Raw genomic sequence first — 22,258 nt, 5'->3', positions numbered from 1 at the left:
GAAAAAGCGGCCCATGGTGGGTCATTATGTGCCTCCGTTGCCACAGTCCCACTGGGGGGCAAGGAGCCCCCAGAACCAGTGCCCACAGCTGCTATATTTCCCTCATAGGGATCTGTGGCTTCAGCAACACCGGCAGTGTGTTCAGCCCCAGAACCGTTACCCTCAGAAGCAGACATGATATAACTTGCAGTATCAGGTAACACAGTACAATTGGCAGCAGCACAATACCTCTTACCCAAACCCCTGCGCAGTGTAGTCAGCACTAGCAGAGATAAAGGAGAGATATGGTGACTAAATCACAGAGAAAAATACGTAATAAAGTATATCTTTGTGAAAAATCCTATATCAATATAAAACCTGACGCACCAAGCCCCCTCAGGTTATAGAATATAGGGATAGCAAGTTGAGTGAAAGACACGAAATGGACACCACTCAGCTATCAAATGCACACACAGATAGTCACAGTTTGTACAATGCAGAGGTTATTACTAACAATAATACTGCACTGGACTAGCTTATATATATAACTATATAGTCAATAGATATAACACTACACAGTAAGAACTGGATGTTTATCACAGGGTAATTGTACTAGAAAACCCTGACTAAATGCACTCTTTCTTAACTATCACTGTCTAAAAAGGGAGGTAGAATACTTAAGTGTCATGTAAAATCACAGCACTGACAACCAGGCGGCTTTACACAGGAGGATTTGCCCAAGCAGTCCCAGGAACAGTGAAGCTGGGGGATAATGGCGCCCAGACACTGACAGGGAGGGAGGGAGAGACAGATATGCAGCTCCAGGGCGGGAACATTTGCGGGAAATGGCGCCCTGGGGCTGGGGGAGGGGCTTCAGGTCTAAGCCTTAACCCCCTGCTGGCAAAACCACCGGGTACTGTGGGCTTTATTAAACTGGTTTAGAGAGAAAACCCGACCTGCGCCCATGCCCTGGTGATCTAGTGAGATCGCCTGTACTGCCACAGTGTCCACCACCAGCGCGCGCGGCCTGCCTCCCACTGACCGCGCCAGATCGTGATAAAGACCGGGTCCCGCAAGCGGGACCCACTTACCACCTCCCGAAGCACGGCCACGCGATCCCAGAGAGCCCCCGTCGTGTGTACCTGACGTGAAGAAAACCGGAGCCTCCTGCTGTAGTTACCCGGCAACCAGGGCTCGTGAGTGTACAGCGTCGCTGGGGAGAGATGGAGCTGCAGCAGTGAATGTCTTCTGACATTTACCACCGCTGCTGCCCTTGAAGTCTTCACTTTTTCTTCATAAAAAAGCTCTTCTTAGGGCTGCCTGGAGCAGCCCCTCTGTTAAGTGCCTGCTTACTGCAGCACCAACTACAAAACTGAGCTCCTGTGCAGGGAGGTGGGGTTATAGAGGAGGCGGCGCTGTGCATTCTGGGAACAGTCAAAGCTTTGAGCCTGTTGGTGCCTCGGATCAAGATCCTACTCTACACCCCATTGTCCATCCTTGTGGAGCCCAGTGTACCCGCAGCAGAAATTTGTATGAATAATTATACCAGTTATCACAACATTTAATTGCACACTTGCATACTTTTTTGCATCATTTAGCCCCACCTTTACATATTGCGCTACAATTACCGTGATAATCCCCCTATCCTGCCTACTTCACTAGAAAGCAGGCTGGATGAGGGAGATCTACCTACTCTTGCAAGGGTGGGGGACGACTACTCGAAAAAGTGTCCATGACTCTCCGGCAATTTCTGGGAGAATAGGAAAGTATGTATAATTGGTGAATTGCATTATCAGTCGGTCCGCAATAGGAGAGTCCAAGAAGGCTACAACTTATGACTAACGTACAAATGGTGGTGTAAATACTAGAGTGTCATTATTGCCTAGAGATTCAGTACTGGATTAAGGCCTTGGATGCACTTAACGTGGGGGGCCACAATAGTCCAAACTCGGAGAAAAGTGTTATCATTCACGAGAGATACTTACTCATACCTCCCAACTTGGTGATGTGTGAAATATGGACCATTGCGCAGAGCAAAGCAGCGGGTGATCAAAGGCTTCCCTCGTGGGACAGTGTCCGATTATCGGGACAGTTGGGAGGTATCACTCACTAATGGTTAGAGGTAGTCAAATTACACAAAAATAAAAATTATAATAACTAAAAAAGCAATAATTACATTATAAATCAATTCTGAATCAATTTGAATAGTTTCAGCTTACCAACAGCTTGATGGGTCACTGGCACTGGGTGCCTGCTTCAGATATAATCTTTCCTTGCAGTTGACTCTCTGTCTGCTTACTTAAGAGTAAGGTCGGCAACCTTCAAAAGGATAGAACACTATACTTAGTTTAGTTAAAAATGCCCCTCCAAAATTCCCCCACATGGCACTCTTGGCTAGTTACAATATTCCCCCACATGGCAGTCTTAGGTAGATACAATATTCCCCCACATGGCAGTCTTAGGTAGATACAATATTCCCCCACATGGCAGTCTTGGGTAGATACAATATTCCCCCACATGGCAGTCTTGGGTAGATACAATATTCCCCCACATGGCACTCTTGGCTAGTTACAATAATCCCTCACATGGCACCCTTGGCTAGTTACAATATTCCCTCACATGGCACTCTTGGCTAGTTACAATATTCCCTCACATGGCACTCTTGGCTAGTTACAATATTCCCCCACATGGCACTCTTGGCTAGTTACAATATTTCATCACATGGCACTCTTGGCTAGTTACAATATTCCCCCAAATGGAACTCTTCACTAGTTACAATAGTCCCTCACATGCCACTCTTGGCTAGTTACAATATTCCCCCACATGGCACTCTTGGCTAGTTACAATATTCTCCCACATGCCACTCTTGGCTAGTTACAATATTCTCCCACATGCCTCTCTTGGCTAGTTACAATATTTCCTCACATGGCAGTCTTAGGTAGATACAATATTCCCCCACATGGCAGTCTTAGGTAGATACAATATTCCCCCACATGGCAGTCTTGGGTAGATACAATATTCCCCCACATGGCAGTCTTGGGTAGATACAATATTCCCCCACATGGCACTCTTGGCTAGTTACAATATTCCCTCACATGGCACCCTTGTCTAGTTACAATATTCCCTCACATGGCACTCTTGGCTAGTTACAATATTCCCTTACATGGCACTCTTGGCTAGTTACAATATTACCCCTCATGGCACTCTTGGCTAGTTACAATATTTCCTCACATGGCACTCTTGGCTAGTTACAATATTCCCCCAAATGGAATTCTTCACTAGTTACAATAGTCCCTCACATGCCACTCTTGGCTAGTTACAATATTCCCCCACATGGCACTCTTGGATAGTTACAATATTCTCCCACATGCCACTCTTGGCTAGTTACAATATTCTCCCACATGCCACTCTTGGCTAGTCACAATATTTCCCCACATGGCACTCTTAACTAGTTACAATATTCCTCCACATGGAACTCTTCGCTAGTTACAATATTCCCCCACATGGCAGTCTTGGCTACTTACAATATTCCCCCACATGGAACTCTTGGCTAGTTACAATATTTCCCCACATGCCACTCTTTGCTAGTTACAATATTACCCCACATGCCACTCTTTGCTAGTTACAATATTCCCTCACATGGCACTCTTGGCTAGTTACAATATTCCCTCACATGGCACTCTTGGCTAGTTACAATATTACCCCACATGACACTCTTGGCTAGTTACAATTTTCCCTCACATGGCACTCTTGGCTTGTTACAATATTCCCTTACATGGCACTCTTGGCTATTTACAATATTCCCCCACATGGCACTCTTGGCTAGTTACAATATTCCCCCACATGGCACTCTTGGCTAGTTACAAAATTCCCTCACATGGCACTCTTGGCTAGTTACAATATTCCCCCAAATGGAACTCTTCACTAGTTACAATAGTCCCTCACATGCCACTCTTGGCTAGTTACAATATTCCCCCACATGGCACTCTTGGCTAGTTACAATATTCTCCCACATGCCACTCTTGGCTAGTTACAATATTCTCCCACATGCCACTCTTGGCTAGTTACAATATTCCTCCACATGGAACTCTTCGCTAGTTACAATATTCCCCCACATGCCACTCTTGGCTAGTTATAATATTCCCCCACATGCCACTCTTGGCTAGTTATAATATTCCCCCACATGGAACTCTTGGCTAGTTACAATATTCCCCCACATGGCACTCTTGGCTAGTTACAATATTCCTCCACATGGCACTCTCGGCTAGTTACAATATTTCCCCACATGGCACTCTTGGCTAGTTACAATATTCCCCCACATGGCACTCTTGGCTAGTTACAATATTCCCCCACATGCCACGCTTGGTTAGTTACAATATTTCCCCCCCACATGCCACGCTTGGTTAGTTACAATATTTCCCCCCCACATGCCACGCTTGGTTAGTTACAATATTTCCCCCCCACATGGCACTCTTCGCTAGTTACTATATTGCCCCACATGGCACTCTTGGCTAGTTACAATATTCCCCCACATGGCACTCTTGGCTAGTTACAATATTCCCCCACATGCCACACTTGGTTTGTCACAAAATTCTCCCACAAGCTCTCAGACCCCACTTACCATAAAATGCTCTCAGATTTCACATATGCTCTGCACATCTCCCAAACGCAATTTAGACCTCCGCACACGCCCTACACATGCCAGTTATACCTCTACACATGCCCCCCACATACCACTCAGACCTTTAAACATTCTTCCCTCATGACACCCAAACCTCCTCACATACCACCCACATACCAAAAAGACCCACCTCCTCATATGCTACTCAGACTTCTACACATAGGGGGTCATTCCGAGTTGTTCGCTCTGTATTTTTTTCTCGCAACAGAGCGATTAGTCGCTAATGCGCATGCACAATGTTCGCAGTGCGACTGCGCCAAGTAAATTTGCTATGCAGTTAGAAATTTTACTCACGGCATTACGAGGTTATTTCTTCGTTCTGGTGATCGGAGTGTGATTGACAGGAAGTGGGTGTTTCTGGGCGGAAACAGGCCGTTTTATGGGAGTGTGCGAAAAAACGCTACAGTTTCCGGGAAAAACGCGGGAGTGGCTGGAGAAATGGGGGAGTGTCTGGGCGAACGCTGGGTGTGTTTGTGACGTCAAACCAGGAACGACAAGCACTGAACTGATCGCAGATGCCGAGTAAGTTTGAAGCTACTCAGAAACTGCTAAGAAGTGTCTATTCGCAATTCTGCTAATCTTTCGTTCGCAATTTTGATATGCTAAGATTCACTCCCAGTAGGCGGCGGCTTAGCGTGTGCAAAGCTGCTAAAAGCAGCTTGCGAGCGAACAACTCGGAATGACCCCCATAGCCCGCACATACCAGTCAGACCTTCCCACATGCCATTCAAACTTATCCACCTACAGATGTATCCTCATACACGGAGCACACATTTCCAGCACACTAACAGCGTTGTGACATTATTCCCTGATATCAGTGGCGCTTAAAGGTACAGTAAACCGGGTGTCTCTGAAGACTGACTCACTGTTCAGTGATCCAGTGACAGTTGCATTTGGGACCATAGCTATAGGAGAAAATAGGATTTGAATTACCTACTAGTAAATCCTTTTCTCGTAGTCCGTAGGGGATACTGGGAATCCATTTAGTACCATGGGGTATAGACGGGTCCGCTAGGAGCCATGGGCACTATAGAAGTTTGGATGTGTGTGTTGGCTCCTCCCTCTACGCCCCTCCTACCAGACTCAGTCTAGGAAACTGTGCCCGAGGAGACGGACATACTTTGAGAGAAGGATATAGAATAGGAAAGTGATGAGAATTCGAACCAGCACAACCAGAACAAGAGGAAAGCCATGCTAACCAAACTTGCAAACAGGGACACACATCAGAGCAGGAAAAACGAAGCACCGGGCGGGCGCCCAGTATCCCCTACGGACTACGGGAAAGAGATTTACTGGTAGGTAATTAAAATCCTGTTTTCTCTTACGTCCTAGGGGATACTGGGAATCCATTTAGTACCATGGGGAAGTACCAAAGCTCCCAAACAGGGTGGGAGAGTGCTGAGGTTCCTGCAGAACTGATTGACCAAACTGAAGGTCCGCAGAGGCCAAAGTATCGAGCTTGTAAAACTTAGCAAACGTTTTCGAACATGACCAAGTAGCTGCTCAGTAGAGCTGTAAAGGCGAGACACCCCGGGCAGCCGCCCAAGAGGAACGCACCGACCTAGTAGAGTGGGCTTGAACAGATTTCGGAATCAGCAAACCTGCCGTGGAATAAGCATGCTGGATAGTGAGCCTGATCCAGCGTGCAATGGACTGCTTTGAAGCAGGACACCCAATTTTATTGGGATTATTATTATTATTATTACATTTTATTTATAAGGCGCCACACGTGTTTCGCAGCGCCGTACAGAGGACAGTACAGGGAGACAAACTTAGCATTACAGTAAATAAATAACAAAAATAGAGTACAGGTAACAAGGAGCACCACACATTCTAAAGACATAATACAGCTAAGATGTAAGTAGTGAGGGAGTGATCATCGTACTACTAGGGGCTGGTGGCCATAGATGGAGATGAGCCTTTACCAGCAGGAGAAAAAGCGGTAAAGATGGTCGCTGAGTAGGGGAGAGCTGTGAGTGAAATGTGTTGAGAAGATGGCTTAGATAACAAGAGGAAAGAGGGCCCTGCTCTGAAGAGCTAACAATCTAGTGGGAAGGGTCGACAGACAGATGACATGACATGCAAGCGGGAGGTAGCCTGATGCAAGCAAAGCGGCGATGTTCAAGGCATGAGGCAGGGGGATGGAGGAGCGGCCTCAGGACTAGGTTATGCATCGAGAGGGTATGCTTTGATGAATAGGTGGGTTTTTAGTGCCCATTTGAAGCTTTGCAAGGTAGGGGAGAGTCTAATGGAGCTGGGGAGTGCGTTCCACTGAAGGGGTGCAGCACAGGCATAGTCTTGAACTCGAGCATGGGAAGTAGTGACCAGGGCGGTGGAGAGGCGATGGTCATTGGTCGAGTGTAGAGGGCGGGAGGGAGTATGAAGGGAGAGGAGGTTGGAGATGTAGGGAGCAGTGGAATTAGAGATAGCCTTGTATGTGAGGGTGAGGAGTTTGAAGAAGATTCTGTAGGGGTATGAGAGCCAGTGTAGATTTTGTTGAAGGGGAGTGGCAGATGTGAACGGCGGGAGAGGAAGATAAGCCTAGCTGCGGAGTTCAGGACAGATTGGAGGGGAGCAAGATGGGAGCAAGCGAGGCCAGTGAGGAGAACATTGCAATAGTCGAGTCGTGAGATGACCAGTGAGTGGATGATAAGTTCTGGGAGAGAAATGGCCTGATATGAGCAATGTTGCGTAGCTGGAACAGACAGGATTGTACCAGAGCTTAGATAACGAACAGCGACTCCGATTTTCTGTGACGAGCTGTTCTCTTCACATAGACCTTCTAAGCCCTTACGACATCCAAAGACTTTGAAGTAGCAGAGGTGTCCTTAACAGCTGGAACCACAATAGGTTGGTTGATGTGAAACACGGACACCACCTTAGGAAGAAATTGCTGATGAGTCCTAAGTTCAACTCTGTTCTCATGGAAAATTAAGAAGGAGCTCTTATAAGACAACGCCCCCAGCTGCGATACACGTCTTGCTGAAGCCAAGGCCAACAGTGTGATGGTCGTCCACGTAAGCTACTTTACGTCAACCTCTTGCAACGGTTCAAACCAGTCCGATTGAAGGAACTACAGCACCAAATTGAGATCCCAAGGTGCCTTTTAAGCACGTCTGGACCTCAGGGAGAGAAGCCAATTGTTTCTGAAAGAAAATAGACAAGGCGGAAATATGAACTTTAATGGAGCATAGGCGTAGGCCCACGTCAACTCCCGATTGCAGAAAAAGCAGGAAACGTCTCAGATGAAATTCCACCACAGAATATTGTCTGCTCTCACACCAATAGACATATTTTTTCCAAATACGATGGTAATGTTTAAACGTTACCCCCTTTCTGGCTTGGATCATAGTTGGGATCACCTTGTCAAGAATCCCTCTCCTGGCTAGAATCAACTGTTCAACGTCTATGCCGTTAAACGTAGCCATGGTAAGTCTTGATAGATGAGTGGACCCTGCTGCAGAAAATTCTATTGAAGAGGCAGAGGCCACAGATCTTCGATCAAGATCTCGAGAAGATCCGCATACCAGGCCCTTCGTGACCAGTCCGGAGCAATGAGGATTGCTTGAACCTTTTCCCTTTTTATTCTTTTTAGAATTCTTGGGATCAGAGGAATGGGAGGAACAAGTACATCAGCTGGTAAACCCACGGAGATATCACCGCTTGAGCTTATTGTTGAGTTGAGAGGTCATCATGTCGATCTGTGGATACCCCCACTGACGTGTTAACCACTGGAACATCTCCAGGTGGAGGCCCCATTCCCCTGGGTGCAGTTCGTGTCTTCTGAGAAAGTGTGCTTCCCAGTTGTCTACTCCCGGAATGAAGATCGCCGACAACGCCACAGCATGTTTTTCCGCCCAGAGGAGAATTCTTGACATCTCTGGCATTGCGGCTCTACTTTTCGTTCCGCCCTGTCAGTTTATGTACGTCACCGCCGTCACATTGTCCGACTGGACCTGAATGTCCTGATTCTGAAGAAGAGATGAGGCCTGCAGAAAGGAGTTGTAGATAACCCTGAGTTCCAGGATGTTTATTGGAAGTACAACTTCCTGACTTGACCATCTTCCCTGAAACTGCACCCCCTGGGTGACTGCTCCACAACCTCTAAGGCTTGCGTCTGCAGTTAGCAGAATCCAATTCTGAATCCTGAACCTCCGACCCTCGACTAGGTGAGAAGTCTATAGCCACCATAGGAGGGAGATCCTGGCTTTTAGTGACAAAATCCTCTGGTGCATGTAAAGATGCGATCCAGACCATTTGTCCAACAAATCTAGCTGGAAGAGCCTCGCATGAAACCTTCTGTACTGAATTGCTTCATAAGAAGCCACCATTTTCCCCAGAAGGCGTATGCAGAGATGCACTGAGATTTGGGTCGGATCAAGACGTCCCGAACCATTGACTGGATTACCATTGCCTTTTCCAAAGGAAGGAATACTTTCTGAGACTCTGTGACCAGTAGCATTCCCAGGAACTGAAGCCTCTGCGTTGGTTCTAGGTGAGATTTTGGCAGGTTCAGAATCCACCCATGATCCAGGAGTAATCTGGCTGAGAGAGCAATGTTCTCCAACAGCTGTTCCCGGGACGGTGCCTTTATCTGAAGATCGTCCAAGTACAGAACTATGTTCACTCCCTGTCTGCGGAGCAACATCATCATCTCTACTATCACCTTGGTGAACACCATCGGTGCCGTGGAGAGACCAAATGGCAGGGCCTGAAACTGGTAGCGGCAGTCCTGCTGAGCAAACCGTAGATAAGCCTGTTGAGGCGGCCAGATCGGAATGTGAAGGTACGCATCCTTGACATCCAGAGACACTAAGAATTCCCCCTCCTCCAGACCTGAGATAACCGCTCTCAACGACTCCATCTTGAATTTGAACACACGTTAGTACGGGTTCAATGACTTGAGGTTCAGAATCGGTCTTACCGAACCGTCCAGTTTCGGTACTACAAACAAGCTGTAATAGTAACCCTTGTTGTGTAGATGAGGTGGAACTGGAATAATGACCTTGGTCTGTAATAGTTTTTGAATGGCGTCGTGTAGTTTACTCTCGCCTCTTGTGAAACTGGTAAGCCTGATTTGAAGAATCTGTGAGGTGGGAGCTCCTGGAACTCCAGTCTGTAACCTTGGGATATAATGTCTATGACCCAGGGATCCTGGCTCGACCCTGTCCAGATGTGACTGAAGTATTTTAGCCAGGCTCCCACACTCATATCTTCCAGGCATCGCAATCCACCATCATGAGGAAGGTTTTGAGGAAGTAGAGCCTAAGCCCTGCTCCTGTGAATCAGCAGTCGCTGGTTTGCGTGATTTACCTCTAGCACCTCTTGTTGCGGTAGAAGAACCTCTGGCCTTGCCTCTAAACTTGGCAGTCCGAAAGGACTGTAGATTAGGTCCTGAGCAGGCCTTCTTAGCTGGCAAAGATGCAGAAGGTAGGTATGTGGACTTACCCGCAGTAGCTCGGGAGATCCATTTGTCGAGTTCATCTCCAAATAGGGCCTCTCCTGTGAATGGTAGGCCTTCCACTCCTTTCCTGGAGTCCGTTTCAGCAGTCCACTGATGTAGCCATAATCCTCTGCGTGCCGACACTGCCATAGCTGTAGTGCGTGCATTAAGCAAACCTATTTCTTTTATGGTTTCCACCATAAAGTTCAGAGTCTTGTATACTGTATATTGCAGGAGCAAAATAATTTCCTCTTGAGGTAAGGTGTCTAACCCATCAATTAAATTATCTGACCATTTAGCAATGGCTCTTGTAATCCACCCACATGCTACAGTGGGTCTCTGGGCCACCCCGGCAGCAGTATACAAGGATTTGAGTGTAGTCTCAATCTTGCGATCAGCCGTATCTTTTAGGGAGACAGCACCAGGCACAGGTAGTACCATTTTACGTGAAAGTCTGGAGACTGAGGCATCCACTACTGGTGGATTTTCCCATTTTTTCCTATCCTCAGGAGGAAAAGGAAAAGATGGTAACAACCGCCTGGGAATCTGAAATTTCTTATCTGGATTAACCCACTGTTCTTCAAACAGGGTATTTAGTTCCTTTGACACAGGAACATTGGCTGAGGATTTTTTAATATTAACGTAAGATTGCTCACTCTTATCTGTAAACTTATCAGGGATATTTAGAACTTCTCTGATAGCATCTATGAGAGCCTCTACACCCTGTGAAAGAGTACCCTCCCCTACCTCTATGTGCACCTCCCCTTTCTCCATTTCTGACCCTTCATCATCAAAGTCAGAATGCAGTATATGGGCCAAAGTACGTTTTTGAGGACTGAGACGCTGGTCTGGGTACTGAGTCCTTTTTCATAAACTCATCCACAGGCTGCCTTAAGTATTGTGTCTCCTTCTCATTATGATATATTTTTGTAGAAATGGTGGAAATCATTCCCCTAATGGAGTCCAGCCATGCTGGCTCTGCCCCACTAGCCTAGGAAGGGATACTACACTGAGTACACACTAGTGAACCCCCTGGAGAAGAGGAACACTGTGCCTTACATGAAACACACTCTTTGCCTGACATACTGCAGCAGTGACAGCACACACACAGGAAAAGGTTAAGAGCACAATTAACCCACAATGAGTCCTTCCAGAGACACACAGAGAGTATGGAACGAGTACATGGCACCCTTATTGCTAATACCAAGCTTAGCTGGGTCGCAGACTAAGTATCTAGATTAGGGACTAAGTACACTAGAAATCGCTCTCCCCCCCCCCCCCTCTATAACCCCCTGGTACCGCTGAGGTAAACTGGAGGCTTTCCGGAGGATCTGCGCATCCCTGTCAGTCAGTGTCCGTGTCAGCTGCAGTATGGAAAATGGCGCTTGTGAGCTGCTGGATCCGCTCATAGTGAAGCGCCATCCCTTCAATGGCGCGCGGTCTTCCCGCTCTTCTTTATACTGGCTTTATGTGTCTGTGTGCATAAAATGGAGTCAGTCCCCTTTTATGGCTGTGGTGCCAGTCTGGGAACTGTATACACTATAGTGTACTTAGTCAGGAGACTCAGTCTGCCCCATTTAGAAGCCATGCGTCCCCATACTCTCATGTCGCCATAATGGCTTGTGACCTGCTAACAGGGACGCCGGCTTAGTACTCACCACTCTTCATTCTTCTGCCTCTGTTAGGGGTGGCGGTGTGCTGCGGGAATGTACGCTTGCTGTGGTGGGGCTTGCGAATAGTTCCCTCAGGAGCTAGCGTCCTGTCAGCGGGGGAACGGGACCATTAACTCTTAGTGGGGCTGGGCCATCGCCCCCCCTAAGTCCCACAAAGCAGGCAGGCTATTGCCATCCAGTCCTGCCTGAAAATAACAAACTTTTTAAAATAAATGCAGAAAACTCTTCAGGAACTTTCAGAGACGTGACCGGCTCTTCCGGGCACATTTTCTAAACTGAGTCTGGTAGGAGGGGCATAGAGGGAGGAGCCAGCACACACATTCAAACTTCTATAGTGCCCATGGCTCCTAGTGAACCCTTCTATGCCGCATGGTACTAAATGGATTCCCAGTACCCCCTAGGACGTAAGAGAAAGGTGAAATAACTGATGCCGAATGTGGAGAATAGTTAATGTAAGTCGTACTAATGTATGGCTAGGAATAGGATAAAGAAAAAATTACCAGTACTGCAAGAGACCAGCTTGCAGGTAAGTGATCGCTACACAATGGGACTATTTTATCAACATTCTAATCATATCGACATAGTCAATGTTAACATGCTAAGCATATTCTCATGTCAACAAAATATATTGAACTCGTAAGCATATGGTTCACTGAATTCTGGATTGGGTGTATTTTACACAAGTTACATTTGTAAGTACACTTGTGTGCATGTACTGTACGTAGTGTTCCCCCTAAGATGTGGGCAGGGCACAGAGGTGCCAGAGCAATACGTGCGTGCGTGCCTTCGTCTGAGGAGAGGGATGAGGCCCTGCTATTGTCACTATTGGGGGTGGGGCGGTCCCCTCAACATCACTAGGGGTGTGCCCAGCAATTACGAAAGTGCTGAGCTTCTCCCAAGCTATCACTTAAATGTGAATAGATGGCATCTATTCACGCAGCAGCTTGGCACCAGGAAGGCAGTTTTAGCAGGACATCACTAAAGGGGCAGGGTACATCTGGCCCTTAAAAAATCGGGCAGGGCGTGGCGCCCTGCTAAAACCAGTACCTAGTGTTCACGCTAGGCTGTTTTGAGGGTAATGCAGTCATGAGGTCAATAGTTGTCATACAGTATGTACTGTATCCAGTTCCAACTGCAATGGATAATACAAACTGCCCTGATAGAAGTAGAACCTATTTCTATCTATAGATACTGAGTGAGGGGTCCATTTAGCAAAAAATATTTGCGGCTTGTTCCCTGAAAATACATATTTCGCGGGTTACCCGCAGGTATTTAATATCACCTAATGTATGTATGAGGGATCGCAGCAGGTATCAGAGATACCTTGTGCAATCCCTTCGTTCCCACTAGCAGCCGTATCCTCCATAGGTTTCTATGGGGCATGCAATGCTGCTAGATTTACCAATTTCCGGAGGGCAAAGCAAAGATGGCGGTAGCCCATTGTAGTCTATGAGCTATGCTTCCCAAAGCTAGCCAGCAGAGGGTTCCCCCAGAACCATCCCCGGAAATGGCTGCTGTGCATGTGTGGCCGGGCAGCACGGTGCACACGAAGTAATCCCGTTTTCCACACTTAGAACACCTTTCGGAGTTGCTGTCCTTGCTGGTGCTCTATAACACATTGGCCCAGTACAATCATATATTGCGATGCAATCCTGGGAGCTAGTATCGCGCCCAGATTGCTTTAAATATGCGATTAATGATAAATAGACCTCTAAGGGGTCTGTCATCACTTAATTTATACAAAAGCAGGTGGAATTTAAAGTTTTTCACCTAGTTTTGTATAAAAGAAGTCTCTGTGCCATTCATTAAAAAGGTAAAGTAGGCGATATCACAGATATTTCCTGCTTACCTTTGACTCCCAATCTGGCCCACTAGTATGGGGACCTAAATTCACTGAGCTTCGAAAATGCAGTATTTTCTGAGCTTGATTGTGGGAGCATTCGCCATCTCCAGATGGCGTTTGTTCCTGGACACCGCCTCTTCCTGACGGGAAGAAGTCCCAGTTGCGAAGAGGAATCCGTTTGGATCTATTTGCCACTTCCCAGCACCTTCCGCCTGAGCCAGTGCCACACGCGCAAGCAGGGGGGGGGGGTTCCGAGTACCTAGAAACCCCCCCTGGCCGCTGATCCATCGCCGCTGGAGGACGTTTTTTTTTTTTTTTTTTAGAAGGAGAGGCTCCTCTTCGGCTCCTTACATTGTCCGTGTGACAGTGAGAAGCTAGCTGCTGGCTGCCTGTAGGTGGAGCTGCAGCAAAGCGAGCAGCTCCTCTCAAGCACTGGCAATACATGGGGCTTGTTTGAAACAGTCGGGTGAGGCCGCGGCGGTGTTCAGCACTCACAGTGAATCTGCAGGTATGTCTCTTACATACTGTACAGTATGTCAGGACAGGGCCGGCTCCAGGCCTACTAGCACCCTGAGCGAGAAAATGTAAAAGCGCCCCCCAACCCCTAAGCGCGCGCCGAAGGCGCGTGCGCTTTGGGGAAAGTGGGCGTGGTCTCCTGGGAAAGTGGGTGTGGCCTCGTAACTTCATATTATTAAACTATAAATAAATATATTTTTTCACACCCCCTCTATGCACACAATTAGCAGCCTTATGCAGAACAGCCACAGTAGTGTTCCTTACACAAAATGTCTCCAGTGTAGTGCCAGCTACACATGACATGCCCCGCAGCAGTGCCAGCAACACATGACATGCCCCGCAGCAGTGCCAGCTACACATGACATGCCCCGTAGCAGTGCCAGCTACACATGACATGCCCCGCAGCAGTGCCAGCTACACATGACATGCCCCACAACAGTGCCAGCTACACACAATAGGCCCCCCAGCAGTGCCAGCTACACATGATAGTGTTCACGTTTTAGGGCAGGGTGCTGATCACAAGGAGGGCACATTTTTAAGTAAGGAGGGAAAAATGATGTACATACTGTAATGCTTGGTGCTCCTCCACCCACATGCTGAAGCAGGGACAGTGCGCGCCGAAGGCGCGCAGCAAAAATTTAGGGGCGTTGCTTCGTGGGGAAGGTGCATGACCACAGAATAGTGGCAATTCGCATTACACCACATAGTAGTGCAGCTAATACACATTGCACCAGGTAGAACCTCCTATACACTTTGCGCCAGGCAGAGCACGTTAGACACTTTGCGCCAGGCAGAGCACGATAGACACTTTGCGCCAGGCAGAGCACATTAGACACTTTGCGCCAGGCAGAGCACATTAGACACTTTGCGCCAGGCAGCGCACGTTAGACACATTGCCTAGCCACAGACGCCTAGTAGATACACTACATGATATGCCCCCCAGCAGTGCCAGCTACACGTGACATGCCCCCCAGCAGTGCCAGCTACACGTGACATGCCCCCCAGCAGTGCCAGCTACACGTGACATACCCCCCAGCAGTGCCAGCTACACGTGACATGCCCCCCAGCAGTGCCAGATACATAAATGGCCACACAGTGCAGATATGTCCCCAGTGCCAGATACATAAATGCCCCCACAATGCCAGATACATAAGTGCCCCCACAGTGCCAGATGCATCAATGACCCCACAGTGCCAGATAAATCAGTGACCCCACAGTGCCAGATACATAAGTGCCAGATACATAAATGCCCCCAGTGCCACAAAACATAAATGCCCCCACAGTGCCAGATAAATAAATGCCCGCCGTGCCACAAAACATAAAAGCCCCCACAGTGCAGATATGCCCCCACAGTGCCAGATACATAAATGCCCCCACAGTGCAGATATGCCCCCACAGTGCCAGAAACATAAATGCCCCCACAGTGCAGATATGCCCCCACAGTGCCAGAAACATAAATGCCCCCACAGTGCAGATATGCCCCCACAGTGCCAGAAACATAAATGCCCCCACAGTGCAGATATGCCCCCACAGTGCCAGAAACATAAATGCCCCCACAGTGCAGATATGCCCCCACAGTGCCAGAAACATAATGCCCCCACAGTGCAGATATGCCCCCACAGTGCCAGAAACATAATGCCCCCACAGTGCAGATATGCCCCCACAGTGCCAGAAACATAATGCCCCCACAGTGCAGATATGCCCCCACAGTGCCAGAAACATAATGCCCCCACAGTGCAGATATGCCCCCACAGTGCCAGATACATAATGCCCCCCACAGTGCAGATATGCCCCCACAGTGCCAGAAACATAAATGCCCCCACAGTGCAGATATGCCCCCACAGTGCCAGAAACATAAATGCCCCCACAGTGCAGATATGCCCCCACAGTGCCAGAAACATAATGCCCCCACAGTGCAGATATGCCCCCACAGTGCCAGAAACATAATGCCCCCACAGTGCAGATATGCCCCCACAGTGCCAGAAACATAATGCCCCCACAGTGCAGATATGCCCCCACAGTGCCAGAAACATAATGCCCCCACAGTGCAGATATGCCCCCACAGTGCCAGAAACATAAACGACCCCACAGTGCCAGATTTTAACGTACATGTCACTGACACTGCGGTGCTGGGAGCGGTATAGTCCTTTTAGATCGTTTAGACTATATCAAGGAAATTGACCGCCAATTGAGTGACTCTAATGTCTATATGTTACTTGATAAGGATCCATCAGCTTATTATGTTAAGGAACTTAAAGAGTTGCTCACCATGGGTGTGGACGCAAGATTATTGGAGGATTCATGGATAAAAATTTTATTACCAGATAACCCCATTGTTCCTATATTATACATCTTACCTAAGGTGCATAAAGAGGGTATCCCTCCACCGGGTCGTCCAATAATCTCCGCCCGTGGCTCATTACTTCAACCTCTTTCTATCTTCCTAGATTCTGTGCTGCAACCACTGGTTCAACAACATAAAAATTATTTAAGTGATACTACATCATTACTTAATAAGTTAGCACTGCTGGTCAATATTCCTGATCAAGCTTGGTTGGTTTCGCTTGACGTCTCTAGCTTATATACCATCATACCGCATTCTGTTGGCCTAATGGCCATTAGACAATTATTGTTATCTGGAGGTAAATTTGACCTGGCACATATTGAAATTTTTTTGTTAATGTTGGAGTTTATACTTACCAAGAATTTTTTTATGTTTAACAACAGGTATTTTCTTCAAAAACAAGGTTGCGCCATGGGTGCTTCAGTGGCACCGACATATGCTAATGCATATATGTTTTTGATTGAAGATCAATTATTTTTTGCAAATTCCTCCATTTCATCTAAAATATTTTTCTATACTAGATATATTGACGATATTTTGTTAATCTGGACAGGGACCCAGCGTGAATTTGTTGATTTAATTGAAGCAAACAATATATCTTCAACGCCGGTCAAACTTTCCTCCACCATGAGCCAAGATACCATACATTTCTTAGATGTCCAAATTGGTATAGTTGAGGGAAAAATCACTACCACTCTTTATTCCAAAGATACTGACAGGAATACCATCTTACAATATCAAAGTAATCATCCTGCCAGTCTTAAACGCGGCCTCCCCTATTCACAAATGATACGCATATTACGTATCAATAGCTGTCGTGAGACAGCCATTACTCAAATTGATGAATTAATCACCAAATTTTTGAGGAGGGGGTATTCATTTAAACTGTTACAGAATGCTAAAGTGTCAGCGCTGAGTCAAGATAGATTATTACTGTTAAAAAAGAAAGATCCTGTATCTAAAGCAAGTTCAAAGAAATTTCCATGGGTTAATAGATATACACATAGGTCACCCATCATTAATCGTATCTCCAAGAAGCATTGGCATGTAGTCACTACTGATCCTGACTTACAGCTGTCAGATACATCTTTGATGCCTTGCTATTCCAGAGCCAAAAATCTACATGATCATTTGGTTAAATCTGACATTACCTCTACACCTATACAGTCCTCAGTCAAGAATTTTTTAAAGAAAAAAACAGGGTGCTTTAAGTGCTCTTGCACCACTTGTAAATTCTTGATTCAAGGTGATTCTTTTAATCACCCACAGTCTGGAAAGTAATACTGCATTCAACGTCATCTCACCTGTGACAGTACTTTTGTAATTTATCAGAATATATGTCCCTGTGGTCTCACCTATATAGGGAAAACTAAACGCAAATTTAAAGAAAGGATGGCTGCTCATAGGTCATCGATTAAGGCAGCCATCGAAAATGGCTATAGCGAACAACCTGTTGCTCGCCATTTCCAAGAAGCCAGACATACGCTTCCAAGTTTGCGTTACCGCATGATCGACCACATTCCACCTCTAAAAAGAGGAGGTGATCGTGATGCGATGTTAATTAAACGTGAAAATGCATGGATCCATCGCCTCGATGTTATCCACCCCAGGGGTCTCAATGAGATCTTTACACTATCATGTTATTAGGTATTTTTTTCCCTACAACTTGTATGCAGTTTAAATTAATTTTAATTTAATTTTGTTGTGGACACAAAATATCGTGCTGTCTTAAGCACAGATATACAAGCTGTAGATGTACTGTGTTATAATCGCTATTTAATCTGTGATATAGAACTTGCTGGATCTAGTTGATGTGGATTGCTATATCCTGTATCTTTGATCATTCTTTCTGTTACAGTATTATGTTTTGCCGGGTTGCCATAGTTACGATACACACGCACTAGCTGGGTGGACGTGCGTCGCGTCTATACGCGATGACGTCATCTAAATGGGACACAGCCAGAGCCGCAGCGTGGTGAACGGCGTGATCCCGTTTTGAACACGGTGAAGGGTATAAAGTTCGGGTAAGTCACGATTTATTTGTTATGCCTGTATCCTGAAGACAATCTAATAAGATTGAAACGTTGATACGAAATTTGCCTATGCTGTATTTTTTCCTGAGTGCCGCATTCTACAATTTGTCTACATTCACCTTTATGAGGGCACCGGGACCAGTTATCCATTGGAATAGGAGTGCCGGTCACATGATTGTATATATATATATATATATATATATATATATATATATATATATGTATGTGTATCTCACATCAAACAAGCAGCGGCACTCGGAGACTTTATCATGGTGAAAAATCAAATGTGAAATTTAATCCATATCACAGCAAGGCCAACGTTTCGGGGCTTGTTAACCCCTTTGTCAAGGTGAGTCAAAAGTGAAATACAAATAAAAACACATTACCTTACAGGGTGAAGAAGACCCGCCCGCGGGAACTGAAGTGTGGGTTCGGGAACGCGCCATGCTTCCATCCCGTGTGCAGGGTGCAGAGTGATGACGTCAGCCCGCAGTGGCGTGGTGCATCCCCCTTCCATTGGTTGCCTGCATCACCATGGCAACCTGGTCGTGGTCGCGCTAAGCTCTCTCGGCGTCCTCGTTTCCTAGGACGCCGGGAGAGCTTAGCGCGACCACGACCAGGTTGCCATGGTGATGCAGGCAACCAATGGAAGGGGGATGCACCACGCCACTGCGGGCTGACGACATCACTCTGCACACGGAACGGAGGCATGGCGCGTTCCCGAACCCACACTTCAGTTCCCGCGGGCGGGTCTTCATCACCCTATAAGGTAATGTGTTTTTATTTGTATTTCACTTTTGACTCACCTTGACAAAGGGGTTAACAAGCCCCGAAACGTTGGCCTTGCTGTGATATGGATTAAATTTCACATTTGATTTTTCACTATGATAAAGTCTCCGAGTGCCGCTGCTTGTTTGATGTGAGATACATATACAATATTTCCAGAGGGCACCGGAGCTAAGCAAACGCTGAAGGGTGAGTGCCGGTCCAACAAACAGTATATGTATGTATATATATATATATATATATATAACACATGTACGGAACCCTCCCTCCCCCCCATGAAAATCCTGCGTTTGCCACTGAGTACATGTGTGAACGGTGTCAGAAGATTTCTCAGGGACAGCCGATTTTCGGATCAGCTGTCTCTGCACCAGAAAAATTATGAACTGCTCCAGCAACCAGCAGCAAATTGAAAACTTAATTATTACTTGCAGTCTGGCCCCTGATCATTATGACCCATTCTGGTTCTTTTATTAGATTTGAGTCATGTTTTGTGAAACTTACTGTGCAACGTGTAAAATAACAAAGTACCAAAATGTCAAATAATTCAGGATGCTGCTGCTGCTGCAGCTTAGTACACATGGTACACATGGCAGTAACCTCACCTCATACATGTAACATAGTACAGCTGCGGCAGTGACGTACTATGACTAATGTATGCCTTTTTACAGTCAGCACGGCGCTACCCCTGTAGTAACACACGGCAAACACCTTCTCCTCCTGTCTCGGGCAGCAGTGGTGTGGCTATTGGCGGGCAGCAGGCACCCCCTTCTGTACACGCTGAACTGATTATTGCTCTGGCAGCCAGTCGCACAGTGGAGGACACCGCCCGGTTACCATGGAGACGCGTCCTGGTACTTTGAACACGTGCGGGCGGAGAGCGGGCTGCAATGAGCCGCTGCTCCCTGCTATATAATACATGGGTGCATATGGGAGATAACGCAGACAAGTTAACATCGTGAAAACGCGCAAGCTGTTACTATATACATCAGTGTCTGTGAAAATCTTCTATGGCTTCAAGAAAGTGTTCAGTGACCCCGTGCACTTGGCTGCAGCTGTGATACTGCAATAATAGGATAGATAACTATGGAATATGCTGGGGGGCGTCGTCGGGGCAAAGCAAAGCTGATGGGGGCTAATGGCAAACAGGGTGCTAGAGCCACAGTTCAGTCTGCAGAAAGGACCTTGAAGAAGACCAAGAAGAAAGAGAAAACGGACCATAAACCCAGCAATAGCAAGAAGAGAGAGCACACCTCCAGCACATCGTCTGCTACTGAGGAGACAGGTGAGGGAGACCTGTATCCTAAATGATAAAATAAGCCATTATCTGACTGTGACATAAATTCGTTTTCACTAAGTAAATAATTATACACGTTTCTAAGTTTATCTGTATGACAAACTTTCAATCATACATGATTACATGTAGATATATATACAGGTGCGTTTGTGTGTGTGTATATATATATATATATATATATATATATATATATATATATATATATATATATATATATCACACACACACACACACACTGCTCAAAAAAATAAAGGGAACACCTAAACAACACAATGTAACTCCAAGTCAATCACACTTCTGTGAAATAAAGCTGTCCACTTAGGAAGCAACACTGATTGACAATCAATTTCACATGCTGTTGTGCAAATGGAATAGACAACAGGTGGAAATTATAGGCAATTAGCAAGACACCCCCAATAAAGGAGTTGTTCTGCAGGTGGTGACCACAGACCACTTCTCAGCTCTTATGCTTTCTGGCTGATGTTTTGGTCACTTTTGAAAGCTGGCGGTGCTTTCACTCTAGTGGTAACATGAGATGGCATCTACAACCCACACAAGTGGCTCGGGTAGTGCAGCTCATCCAGGATGGCACATCAATGCGAGCTGTGGCAAGAAGGTTTGCTGTGTCTGTCAGCATAGGGGTATATGCAATAGCGGGCGAATTGGCAAAATAGGCGAATTCCGGGCCGTTTTCGCCTCCAAAAATCAATTCGCCTATGCAGTGCAGTCATTTTTCGCAAAAAAACGGCCCGTCAAAATTCGCCTTTTCTCAATTCGCCTTTTTCCGAATTCGCCTTTTCTGCAATGGTACAGATGCTGCAATTCGCCTCCAGCATATTCAATTCAAGTTTGGAAATTCGCCTGCAGTGCTTTTAGACAGCAAATTCGCGATTTTCACTCCGCCACACTTTGGAGGGTGAAAACAAATAAAAAATTTTTAAACATGTTTTTTTTTGTGTTTTTTTTTTTAGGAATAGCAGATCTATTTATATTAGAAGGGATTAGGTTTTTTTTTTTTTTTGGGGGAGGCACAAATATTATTTATATATTTTTTAAAATAATATTTTTTTTTTTTTTTTTTTTTTTTTATTGCTGGAACGGTAAAATCCGGGAAAAAAATGGCGTGGGGTCCCCCCTCCAAAGCATAACCAGCCTTGGGCTCATTGAGCTGGTCCTGGTTCTAAAAATGCGGGGAAAAAATTGACAGGGGATCCCCCGTATTTTTAAAACCAGCACCGGGCTCTGCGCCTGATGCTGGTGCCAAAAATACGGGGGACAAAACGAGTAGGGGTCCCCCGTATTTTTAACACCAGCATCGGGCTCCACTAGCTGGACAGATAATGCCACAGCCGGGGGTCACTTTTATACAGTGCCCTGCGGCCGTGGCATCAAATATCCAACTAGTCACCCCTGGCCGGGGAACCCTGGGGGAATGGGGACCCCTTCAATCAAGGGGTCCCCCGTATTTTTAACACCAGCATCGGGCTCCACTAGCTGGACAGATAATGCCACAGCCGGGGGTCACTTTTATACAGTGCCCTGCGGCCGTGGCATCAAATATCCAACTAGTCACCCCTGGCCGGGGAACCCTGGGGGAATGGGGACCCCTTCAATCAAGGGGTCCCCCCCCCCCAGCCACCCAAGGGCCAGGGGTGAAGCCCGAGGC

General features: G+C 46.6%; 1 protein-coding gene and 1 long non-coding RNA gene across 2 annotated transcripts in view; one reads left to right on the top strand and one right to left on the bottom strand.

Annotated features, from left to right (window-relative positions):
* Positions 1–1,975: 1,975 nt before the first annotated feature.
* LOC135050897 (uncharacterized) lies at positions 1,976–20,133 on the bottom strand. The gene is made up of 4 exons (XR_010241906.1): positions 19,901–20,133; positions 16,493–16,599; positions 2,199–2,298; positions 1,976–2,088 (listed from the first exon to the last, which is right to left on the bottom strand). It is a non-coding gene; the product is annotated as an uncharacterized LOC135050897 (long non-coding RNA).
* Positions 20,012–22,258, top strand: part of LIAT1 (ligand of ATE1) — a 101,358-nt gene continuing 99,111 nt past the window's right edge. Inside the window, exon 1 of the mRNA XM_063957159.1 lies at positions 20,012–20,580. Within this exon, the coding sequence (XP_063813229.1) occupies positions 20,382–20,580 (199 nt within the window). The 5' untranslated portion in view covers positions 20,012–20,381. The remainder of the gene's footprint in view (positions 20,581–22,258) is intronic.

Source organism: Pseudophryne corroboree, chromosome 2, assembly GCF_028390025.1.
Source record: "Pseudophryne corroboree isolate aPseCor3 chromosome 2, aPseCor3.hap2, whole genome shotgun sequence".
Classification (NCBI taxonomy): domain Eukaryota; kingdom Metazoa; phylum Chordata; class Amphibia; order Anura; family Myobatrachidae; genus Pseudophryne; species Pseudophryne corroboree.
The sequence above is the reverse complement of the archived record's forward strand: the minus strand, read 5'-3'. Positions and strand labels throughout refer to the sequence as shown.